This window comes from Cherax quadricarinatus, chromosome 23 (assembly GCF_038502225.1).
Source record: "Cherax quadricarinatus isolate ZL_2023a chromosome 23, ASM3850222v1, whole genome shotgun sequence".
Classification (NCBI taxonomy): Eukaryota; Metazoa; Arthropoda; class Malacostraca; order Decapoda; family Parastacidae; genus Cherax; species Cherax quadricarinatus.
In genome coordinates, this window is record NC_091314.1 from 2240814 (window position 1) to 2253289 (window position 12476).

At 38.6% G+C, this 12476-nt stretch overlaps 2 protein-coding genes across 5 annotated transcripts in view; one reads left to right on the forward strand and one right to left on the reverse strand.

Annotated features, from left to right (window-relative positions):
- LOC128685812 (S-formylglutathione hydrolase) overlaps nt 1-12476 on the reverse strand; it is a 69556-nt gene that overhangs the window by 45423 nt on the left and 11657 nt on the right. The gene's annotated exons all lie outside the window — the stretch shown is intronic.
- The window catches only part of LOC128685810 (kinase suppressor of Ras 2), an 88876-nt gene that overhangs the window by 18016 nt on the left and 58384 nt on the right, over nt 1-12476 (forward strand). For 3 of the 4 annotated variants that reach the window (XM_053772481.2, XM_053772482.2, XM_053772483.2), the window contains exons 6-7: nt 1473-1741; nt 9469-9606. In XM_053772481.2, coding sequence (XP_053628456.1) covers nt 1473-1741; nt 9469-9606 — 407 coding nt within the window. The remainder of the gene's footprint in view (nt 1-1472; nt 1742-9468; nt 9607-12476) is intronic. The other variant, XM_053772484.2, reaches the window with a different exon arrangement.

Consider the following 12476-nt stretch of genomic DNA (forward strand, 5'->3'; position numbering starts at 1 on the left):
AAGTCCTCAGTATGACTGTCACAAGTGGGTAGTACAAGTAAGGATAATCATGCAACCTATAGGTAGGCTGATAAAGCCTAATAATATTTTAGCGCATTTAGCCGTTATGATATACAGGTGTTGTATCTCCTCGTAAGATGAATAAGAAAATGAATGAACTTGTAGATGAAATACAAGTATCATTTTTTTTTTTTTTTGAAAATATTGAGATAGTCAGAACTTCAGTGTAGGTGATTAATGAATTACCAAAGATTATAAACATCCATATATTATGTGCATTTAAATAATCTTGATAATTAAGCATTGTTTAGGAATGCAGATGCAGAATATGTTGAGTTTATTTTGGTTGAATGAAGACAAGTTACAGAACAATTTTTTTTTGGAAAATAAGGAGCTTTATCATAAAGCTCTACATAGTAATATTGTGCCCCAATAAGACCTTGTACTGTGACTTGTATCTGTTTTCATACTTGCCAGCAGTACATCTTTTCATCCTACTTTTTGTTGATGAAAGAATTTATTGTTTGTCTATATTTTAAGATACATTGACACTGCATTGCACAACAATCCACAGATTTATTTCATTATAAATAAAATGTAAATCAAAATATGAGACAATTGAATCAGTTATAAACTACAAATGTGTTGTGCAATAAAGAATTAGTATATTTTCAGTCACTAAGAGGTCTGTACACAAGGTATTTGGTGAATAAATGTTACTTTATTATATACTGTATATGCATTTTGTACAAACCAATGCACAGTCACATACTAACAATATTGCACAGAATGGGCAGTTTAGCTTTTGAAAGCATTTTGTAAATATGTGATATTATTTGAATAAGTAAAATATTTCTATTGACATGTGGCTATACCTGTTGGGTTTTGGGGAAAATTAGCATCATGATTTGTTGTAATGTGGAGTTTATTAGATTAGAGTGCAAATGGATTTATAAATTATGGTATTAATGCTACATGCATGCCACAGTTTGCTTCATGATAATTGTATACTGTACTTTGGTGGAGAAACTTTTGTTTATTATTTACTAAAGTAACTATTTAAGTTACTACATTTAAGTCTTGTTTAGTAGCTTAGTTTTGTGTTTTTGCCTTTGTTATGCTGACTGCTGTCGCCACCTGCCTGCCTTCCTGTGTGTGACATGCTGCTGCTCTGCGTTCATATGGGCATCGTGTGCCTACACCTGCCTCTACGATACCAATCCTTCTACGACTGGGAAATATCCACCTGAATATGTTCTGGCCACTGTTGGCATTTTATACCATATCTTAATTCAATCTCATAATTGGGATGGGGCCTTTTAATTCATGACCTGTATTTGCACCTTGCTTTTGTTTGGAATAAATTATATGATTTATATTACTCTGCCTTCTGCTTCACTTCATTTTTGCGCTGAAATGCAATATATTGATGCTGCCATCATTATTCTGCTTCTGCTATAAATTTATTATAGTCATTTCTTATTAAGAAGAAAATTGAATAATTTTTGGCTTGGCGGCAGCATGGAACAGTTGGCTACAAGACGTACCCGCCTTCACTCCGAGTCTGAAGCATCAGCAACAGGAGATAATACTGGCAAGAAAACCGATGGAAGTAGGAGCAGGACTGATGTTCGAGAACTCAGGACAGCCCAGAATTCACCTGCACCTTCTACTTTGGCCAGTCCAATTAAATCTCCGAACTATGCAGATCCTGCCGAGGAGGAGAACTACACAAACAAGAGTAAGTGATCTAGTGATTTTTATTTGTTAGCCCTAGGAATTAAACCTCACTTATTTAAAAGAAATACAGTAGGACTTTTGTATCCTTGGGGATATGTTCCAAGGATCTGCTGTGGATACCAAAACTGTGGTTAGTAGCAGACCCTATACATGTATATAAGCCCTATACAGTATTTACCTATTTTTTTTTTTTTTTTTTTTTTCAACAAGTCGGCCGTCTCCCACCGAGGCAGGGTGACCCAAAAAAGAAAGAAAATCCCCAAAAAGAAAATACTTTCATCATCATTCAACACTTTCACCACACTCACACATTATCACTGCTTTTGCAGAGGTGCTCAGAATACAACAGTTTAGAAGCATATACGTATAAAGATACACAACATATCCCTCCAAACTGCCAATATCCCAAACACCTCCTTTAAAGTGCAGGCATTGTACTTCCCATTTCCAGGACTCAAGTCCGACTATGAAAATAACCGGTTTCCCTGAATCCCTTCACTAAATATTACCCTGCTCACACTCCAACAGATCGTCAGGTCCCAAGTATCATTCGTCTCCATTCACTCCTATCTAACACGCTCATGCACGCTTGCTGGAAGTCCAAGCCCCTCGCCCACAAAACCTCCTTTACCCCCTCTTTCCAACCCTTTCGAGGACAACCCCTACCCCTCCTTCCTTCCCCTATAGATTTATATGCTTTCCATGTCATTCTACTTTGATCCATTCTCTCTAAATGACCAAACCACCTCAACAACCCCTCTTCTGCCTTCTGACTAATGCTTTTATTAACTCCACACCTTCTCCTAATTTCCACACTCCGAATTTTCTGCATAATATTTACACCACACATTGCCCTTAGACAAGACATCTCCACTGCCTCCAACCGTCTCCTCGCTGCTGCATTTACCACCCAAGCTTCACATCCATATAAGAGTGTTGGTACTACTATACTTTCATACATTCCCTTCTTTGCCTCCATAGATAACGTTTTTTGACTCCACATATACCTCAACGCACCACTCACCTTTTTTCCCTCATCAATTCTATGATTAACCTCATCCTTCATAAATCCATCCGCCAACATGTCAACTCCCAAGTATCTGAAAACATTCACTTCTTCCATACTCCTCCTCCCCAATTTGATATCCAATTTTTCTTTATCTAAATCATTTGATACCCTCATCATCTTACTCTATTGATAAATTATACACAAGTGGAGAATTATCACTTTTTCACTGATGGGAAGCACTTCACGGCTTCTCTTGGGCTTTGAAGAACAGCCAGCTTTTCTACTTTTGTGCTTTGGAACCATTATTATTATACAAAATTAAGAGGTATTTCTGGGCCACAGTAAACCATAGATAACTGAAACTGCAGATACTGAATCAGTGGATATGGGGGTTTTACTGTACATATATTTATGTAGTGTTAGAGTGGGCAGCAGAAGTTTATGTGAATATAGGAGGGTGACTGCAGAAGGGAAGAGGAGTGATTAGTGGAATGATGAGGTAAAAAGAGTGGAAGAGAGAAAAAGTTAGCATATGAGAGGTTTTTACAAAGCAGAAGTTGTATAAGGAGGAAGGAGTATATGGAGCATAAGAGAGGTTAAGAGAGTGGTGAGGGAGTGTAAAAGGAGAGTATGTAAAGTAAAAGGACACAAGTGCAACTAATGTGACATTTTATTGTGGCAACGTTTCGCTCTCCAGGAGCTTTATCAAGCTCCTGGAGAGCTTTATCAAGCTCCTGGAGAGCGAAACGTTGCCACAATAAAATGTCACATTAGTTGCACTTGTGTCCTTTTACTTTACATATTGTCGGTAATTCTACCAACTTTATTACAAAAGGAGAGTAAATGAAAAAGTAAAGTTCTGTCAATAAAAGTTTTGGAGTGAGATTAATAAGATGAGAAAGTCTAGGGAATGAATGGATTGAACAGTTAAAATCAAAAGAGGGGAGTTATTAGATGGGGAAGTGGAGGCATTGGGGAGATGGAGGTAATATTTTGAGGAACTGTTAAATACTGATGAAGAAAGGGAGGCAGTGACTTCATTTATTGGACAGGGAGGTATAACATCTTTTAGGAGTGAGGAAGAGCCAGGTTTGAGTGTAGGGGAGGTACATAGGGCAGTGGGTAAAATGAAAGGGAAAAAAGCAGCTGGGATTGATGGGTCCAGGATGAACATGTTAAAAGCAGGTGGAGATATAGTTTTGGAGTGGTTGGTGCTTTTATTCAATAAATGTATGAAAGGGGGAAGGTACCTGGGAATTGGCAGAGTGTGTGGATAGTTCCTCTGGCAAGACAGTAATAGTGTGAATAAGGATAAAAGTGTTTCTTTTTCGGATCACCCTGCCTTTGTGGGAGACAGCCAGTGTGTTAATAAAAAAATGTTGAGTATAACTGGTAAAGTGTATGGCAGAGTTGTTATTACTAGAGTTCAGGTTAAGATGGAAAGCAGGATTTCAGATGAACAAGGAGGTATTAGAATGGGTAGGGGATGTGTAGACCAAATCTTTACATTGAATCATATAAGTGAACAGTATTTAGATAAGAGTAAGGAAGCTTTTGTTACATTTATGGATTTAGAAAAGGCATATAAGGTGGATAGTAGAGCAGTGTTTTAGATATTGCAAGTGTATAGAATAGGTGATAGGCTACTTACAGCAGTGAAGAGTTTTTATAAGGATAGTGAGGCTCAGATTAGGGTATATAGGAGAGAGAGAGAGATTATTTTCTAGTAAAAGGAGCTTTAGACAGGAATGCCTGATGCCACCATGGTTGTTTAACATATAGACAGGGGTTGTACAAGTGAAAGTCAGGGTGTTGGGGAGAGGTGTGGGATTAAAAGATAAAGAATCTAATAAAAAGTGAGAGTTGTCAAAGTTGCTTTTTTGCCAGTGACACAGTGCTTTTGGGAGTATCTGAAGAAAAGTTGTAAAGATTGGTAGAAGAATTAGGAAGGGTATGTAAACAGAAAATTAAAAGTGACTAGAGGAAAGAGCAAGGTTTTGAGGGTAACAAAATTCAGGTAATGAAAGACTGACTATTAGATTATAGGGAGGGAGTATGGAGGAAGTGATTGTGTGCGAGTGGACCTGGCGACAGATGGGTCTGTGAAGGAGGGGATGAACTGTAAAATTGATGAAGGGAAAAAGGTGGGTGATGCTAGTTTAAGGCATCTATGGAGACAAATAACATTATATATGGAGACAAACTAGCCAAGTTGCAGAAATGGCTATCGAAATCATTATTGGGAAGTAAAATGCCTGCACTTTAAAGGAGGGGTTTGGGATATTGGCAGTTTGAATTTTTTTCTTTTTTTTGTTTCTCAACAAGTCGGCCGTCTCCCACTGAGGCAGGGTGACCCAAATAGAAAGAAAATCCACAAAAAGAAAATACTTTCATCATCATTCAACACTTTCACCTCATTCACACATAATCACTGTTTTTGCAGAGGTGCCCTGATACAACAGTTTAGAAGCATATATAAAGATATATAACATATCCCTTCAAACTGCCAATATCCCAAGCCCCTCCTTGAAAGTGCAGGCATTGTACTTCCTTTTTATTTTTTTTTTTATTATCACACTGGCCGATTCCCACCAAAGCAGGGTGGCCCGAAAAAGAAAAACTTTCACCATCATTCACTCCATCACTGTCTTGCCAGAAGGGTGCTTTACACTACAGTTTTTAAACTGCAACATTAACACCCCTCCTTCAGAGTGCAGGCACTGTACTTCCCATCTCCAGGACTCAAGTCCAGCCTGCCGGTTTCCCTGAACCCCTTCATAAATGTTACTTTGCTCACACTCCAACAGCACGTCAAGTATTAAAAACCATTCGTCTCCATTCACTCCTATCAAGTCCAGCTGTATAAAAATAACCGGTTTCCCTGAATCTCTTGACTAAATATTACCCTGCTCTTGCTCCAACTGCTCGTCAGGTCCCAAAAACCATTCATCTCCATTCACTTCTATCGAACACGCTCATGCACACTTGCTGGAAGTCCAAGCCCCTCACCCACAAAACCTCCTTCACCCCCTCCCTCCAACCTTTTCAAGGACGACCCCTACCCCGCCTTCCTTCCCCTGCAGATTTATACGCTCTCCATGTCATTCTACTTTGATCCATTCTCTCTAAATGACCAGACCACTTCAACATCCCCTCTTCAGCCCTCTGACGAATACTTTTATTAACTCCACACTTTCTCCTAATTTCCACACTCTGAATTCTCTGCATAATATTTACACCACACATTGCCGTTAGACAGGACATCTCCATTGCCTCCAACAGCCTCCTTGCTGCGTGAATATAATGCCTCTGCATTATATTCATGCAGAGAATTCGTAGTTTGGAAATTAGGAGAAGGTGTGGGATTACCAAAACTATTATCCAGAGGGCTGAGGAGGGGTTGTTGAGGTGGTTTGGACATGTAGAGAGAATAGAACAAAACAAAATGTCTTCGAGAGTGTATAAATCTGTAGTGGAGGGAAGGCAGGGTAGGGATCGGCCTAGGAAGGGTTGGAGGGAGGGGGTAAAGGAGGTTTTGTGTACGAGGAGCTTGGATTTCCAGCAAGCGTGTGTGAGCGTATTTGATAGGAGTGAATGGAGACAAATGGTTTTTAATACTTGATGTACTGTTGGAGTGTGAGCAAAGTAACATTTATGAAAGGATTCAGGGAAACCGGCAGGGCGGACTTGAGTCCTGGAGATGGGAAGTACAGTGTCTACACTCTGAAGGAGGGGTGTTGCAGTTTTATAACTGTAGTGTAAAGCATCCCTCTGGCAAAGACAGTGATGGAGTTAATGCTGATGAAAGTTTTTCTTTTTCGGGCCACCCTGCCTTGGTGGGAATCGGCTGATGTGTTAATAAAAATAAAGTAAAAAATGTGCTTCTAAACTCTTGTATCTGGGCACCTCTGCAAAGACAGTGATTATGTGTGAGTGAAGTGAAAGTGTTGAATGATGATGAAAGTATTTTCTTTTTGGCAATTTTCTTTCTTTTTGGGTCACCCTGCCTTGGGGGAGATGGCTGACTTATTGAAAAAAAAAATGGATGCCAAAAGGGTTATGTTTAAGAGTATAGGAGTACCAATATGGGTGTAAAGCATGGATTGTGAAAGTTGCAGCAAGGAGGCTGGCAGCAGTGAAGATGTCGTGTTTGGGGGCAGTATGTGGTTTGAATACTATGCAGAGAATTCATAGTTTGGAGATTAGGAGGAGGTGTGGGGTTACTAAAAATATTATCTAAAAGGATGAGGAGTTACTGAGGTGGTTCGGACATTTAGAGAGGATTGAGCAAATTAGTATGACTTGAAGGGTATATAAATCTGTAGTAGAGGGAAGGGGGAAAAGGGATTGTCCTAGGAAAATTGGGAGGGATGGGGCAAAGGAAGTTTTGTGTGCGAGGCTTGGACATCCAAGGGGCATGTGTGTTAAATAGAAGTGAGTGGAGGCAAGTGGTTTTTATGACTCGACATGCTGTTGGAATGTGAGCAAGATAACATTTATGAAGGGATTCAAGATAACCAGTTGGCCAGACAGGAATCCTGGAGATGGGAAGTACAGTGTCTGCATCCTGAAGGAGTGATGGGGATGTTGAAGTTTGGGAGGGGCATCAAAACTATTATTGGCACTCCTCTGGCAAGACAATGATGGAGTGAGTGATGATGAAAGTGTTTCTTCTTTTTTGGGTCACCCTTCCTCGGTAGGAGATGGTATATTGTATTAATATCACAGTAGAGGAAAGTGACATCATTTGAACAAACTAATAGGGAAGAGAGGGTGTTCAGTAATGTTATCATGTTACCAGCAGAATGATGATCATTACTTTGAATGTTAACACGAAATGAATTCTCCTGAACATGCTATTTATACACTGCTTCATGATTCCTTATCTGTGCCATGCTTATTTACTTCCTAGCACCAGCTAATGATTTTTTCTGGTAGCATTTACAGTGCAATAAATTTTAGAGCAAATGATATGAATTCATCCTTTGTCTTATAGATATCGAACTCTATTTTTTTTTTTTCATACATGTGGGACACTGACACACCAGACTCCAACTTTCAGTTTCTGACTAATAACTAATATTAAAATTCAGTTGGATTGTCTTGGAGTCACCACTTGCCTAGCAATTTGTTAATCCAAATGTACAGTAGTACTTTGTTATAACAAAATGAAGATAAATATTAATATAAATCCTAGGGTTAAGGAAGAATGAATAAAGACTCTACCTACGAATGCATGCATTCAGTAAGAGTCACTGCTTGTTGGTCACTTAAAAGTGCTAATGACAACAGACCATTCTGTAACTGATGGACTTTTTCCAAAATTGCTTTGCTTGGCAGATCATAAGAAAATGAATAATTCTGTAAACTATAGATTGTGTCTGTTGTTTCCAAAATCCAGTTACCCAGTGGGTTTTGTCTGTTAAATCTAAAATCTGTTAAATTGAGGCCTGTTAAATCAAGGTGTTATTGTGCTGTAATAGGATACATTAGTAAAAAATTTTTTATCCTAGTCATTAGTGAGGTAGAACAGAAGAGAAATGTTTTAAAATTTAAAATTTTTATATTAAATATTGGTAAGACAGAAGAGAAAAGAGGCCTGAAAGGTCATTTAATATTCACGGTGACTTGTCCAATTTATCTGGTATTTTAGCATTGTGTGATGGGTGAGTTCAAGCTGTCTTTTGAGAATATCTTCTAATTGCTTCAGTGTTTGGCTGTGTTAAGTTCAGCTCTTTTTAAGGGTGTTTGTCTACTGTCCCATTTTTATGTGCCTATTACAACTGTGGAGCCTCCTTAGAGTGTTGACCAGCATTGATCATTTTGATAGTATAGAGATACAGCTCTTGGACCTTTTATTGGTGTTGAGGTACAGCTACTGGAGGCTGTTGAGCTACAGCCCTAGGAATATTGGGGCTGGAGTTATAAGGGGCAGAAAATACCTTTTTTGTTGTATGGTAAATGAAATACATCTAGTTGGAATTCTTTATTGTGTTGTGATCACCAGGAATTGAAAATGAATGAATGACAGAAATAATATAGAAGAAGAGATAAATTAGATTTGTTGTTGTTGTTGTAGTTGTTGTAGTTGTAGTTGTTGTAGTTGTTGTTGTAGTTGTTGTTGTTGTAGTTGTTGTTGTTGTTGTAGTTGTTGTTGTAGTTGTTGTTGTTGTAGTTGTTGTTGTTGTTGTAGTTGTTGTTGTAGTTGTTGTTGTAGTTGTTGTTGTAGTTGTTGTAGTTGTTGTTGTAGTTGTTGTAGTTGTTGTAGTTGTTGTAGTAGTTGTAGTAGTTGTAGTAGTTGTTGTTGTAGTTGTTGTTGTAGTTGTAGTAGTAGTAGTAGTAGTAGTAGTAGTAGTAGTAAATGAAACAAAGCTAATTCTTATTAAAGTTTGTTGACTTTTTTCACTACATCTTGAACTATTAGTATAAAAATTGCTTGCAGTTTTTCTCATCTTTTCATGTGTGACTAGTTTTATTTCTTAGTATGTAGCTATGTCCCAAACTTGTGTGGAACTATAGAACAAAACCTATTAGTTCTTCAGCTGTCATTCATTAATGAAAATTAAGATTACAGTAATGTGTAGTTAGGATACTGTATGATATTGAAATGAATGAAAATCTAATTTATTTTTTTTAGGGACCAAAACAAATATTTGAATGTAATAAAAGTTACACTATGTTTATATTAATTATGACTTTTTTCATACTTTTATTTATAGGTACTCTTGGGGTTCCAAAGTCACCACGTACTCCAACTTTACCCGGCTCCATGGTCCACAACGTGCAGCATCGCTTTATGAAGACCATTAAATCTGCAACCTGTGGCTATTGCCATCACAAATTTACTATTCTGAGTGGTAATAAATGATATTTGACTGTCCAGAGTTGTTTTGTAACAAACGTTTCTACATCTTTTCTATGATTATGATTATTATTATTTTCTCTTATTATGTTCCTCAACATGAATATGAACATTTGTTAGCATAAATAGGCTTAGCTTGTGGACTCTTGTATATTTGATATACAGTACATACTGGTAAACAAAGTGAGAATGACAAAAGCTGAAGTTTATTTAGTTCATTAGTAGTAATTAAGAAAGTACGTTAAACATGCAATTACAGTGGTCCCTCGTTTATCGTCGTTAATCTGTTCCTGGAAGTGCGACGATTATCGAAATAGACGATTTTCAAATAAATTTTCCCCATAAGAAATAATGTAAATACAATTAATCCGTTCCTGACACCCAGAAGTATTAAAAGAAAAAATTTTTTTACGTGAAATATAGATGTGGTGCATAAACAATACAATGGGACATGATGAATGAAACATTAACAGCATAACACTTACCTTTATTGGCGATTCTTCTTAGTGTATGGAAGACTGGAGGAGGAGAGAGATTGGATTAGTTACTGTTTGGAAGTGGAATCCTTTCCATCAACACCTCAGGTAACAAGTCCTTTTCTGGGGTTACTTCTTTTCTCTGTTTCTTTATGTCACTAGGACCAGCTTGAGAGTCACTGGAGTCCTGTCTCTCAAAAAAAGTGTCCAGAGAGCTCTGTTTCTGGCATATCTTTAAAACTTCCCTAAAATGGACCAAGACTCTATCACTGTACAAGTTGCCGATATGGCTTGCAACATCCTTCTCAGGGTGATGTTTCTCCATAAATCTTTCCATCCTACCCCACATTTCAAAAGTCTCCTTTATTTCTGAAGAAGGCACCTTTTTTCATCTCTCTTCCTTCTCCTCTGCAGCAAAATTCTGAGTTGCGATCTGTTGCTGTTCCTGCTAAAGTTCTTGCAGCTCCTCAGTGGTTAGCTCTTCGTTGTGGTCCTCCACCAACTCTTCCACATCCTCCAAACTCACATCCAACCCCATGGAACTCCCCAATGCCACAATAGAGTTCACAACTGACATAGGCTCATCAGGGTCAGCCACAAACCCTTCAAAATCCCTCTTGTGGACACAATCTGACCACAATTTTCTCCAAGCAAGTCTTACCTATAAGGCTTATGCAATGGAGGATACTGAAGTGTTCTTTCCAAAACTCTCTTAGGGTCAAGTGAGTGTCTGAGGTCACATTAAAGCACCTTTGAAACATTGCTTTGGTGTAGAGTTTTTTAAAGTTGAAATGACCTGCTGGACCATGGGCTGGAGGAGAGAGTGGTATTCGGGGGCAAGAACTTTACTGTGATGAACCCAAACTCCTGCAGAATTAGGTCATTGAAGTTTGGAGGATGAGCAGGTGCATTGCCCATTACTAGGAGGCACTTGAGATCCAATTTCTTTTCCAGGAGGTAATTCTTCACACTAGAGCCAAACACTTCATTGAACCACTCGACGAAAATTTCCCTCGTGGCCCATGCCTTATTATTAGATCTCCAAAACACACACAGTTTACTCTTCATAACATTGTTTTTCCTGAACACTCTGGGGTTTTCAGAATGGTACACTAGTAACGGCTTCACTTTGAAATCCCCACTAGCATTAGCACAGAACATGAGCGTCAGCCTGTCTTTCATAGGCTTGTGTCTTAGCATTCCCTTTTCCTCCTGAGTAATGTAGGTCCTCTTTGGCATTTTCTTCCAAAAGAGGCCTGTTTCGTCACAATTGAACACTTGTTCAGGTTTCAGTCCTTCAGCCTCTATGTACTCCTTGAATTCACTTACGAATTTTGTAGCTGCAATTTTGTCCGAACTGGCAGCCTCACCATGCCTTATCACACTGTGTATGCCACTACGGTTCTTAAATCTCAAACCAACCTTTGCTGGCCTTAAATTCACAAATATCAGTACTCGTTGCAGGCAATTTCTTTACCAGATTGTCATGCAACTGCCTAGCCTTTTCATAAGACTATCTCCTGCTAATTGTTTCTCGTTTATTTTTTTTTTTTTTTTCAACAAACCGGCCATATCCCACCGAGGCAGGGTGGCCCAAAAAGAAAAACAAAAGTTTCTCTTTTTAAATTTAGTAATTTATACAGGAGAAGGGGTTACTAGCCCCTTGCTCCCGGCATTTTAGTCGCCTCTTACAACACGCATGGCTTACGGAGGAAGAATTCTGTTCCACTTCCCCATGGAGATAAGAGGAAATAAACAAGAACAAGAACTAGAAAGAAAATAGCAGAAAACCCAGAGGGGTGTGTATATATATGCTTGTACATGTATGTGTAGTGTGACCTAAGTGTAAGTAGAAGTAGCAAGACGTACCTGAAATCTTGCATGTTCATGAGACAGAAGAAAGGACACCAGCAATCCTACCATCGTGTAAAACAATTACAGGCTTTTGTTTTACACTCGCTTGGCAGGACGGTAGTACCTCCCTGGGTGGTTGCTGTCTACCAATCTACTACCTAGGTTTCTCGTTTATCCACACCAATAATAACTTCTCAACCTCTTCGAGTACTGGTGATCTCATTTTTGTCAGAATATTTACCCCCTTTGCAACAACAGCTTCCTTGATTTCCTTTTTCTTGGCCACGATGGAAGATATGGTTGTACAACGGGATTTGTTATACATCCTGGCCAGTTTGGCCACACGTATACCACATTCATATTGTTCAATGATGTTTTTCTTAAATTCAATCATATTTCTCACCTTTACCAAAGGCTTGGCACTAGGAGCTTTCTTTGGAGCCATGGTAGCTTATTTAGCACTTACAAGCACTAAAATGAATGGAATATTATGAAATATTTCGTATGAACAAGTGAGGGGACCATCGTTCACTGG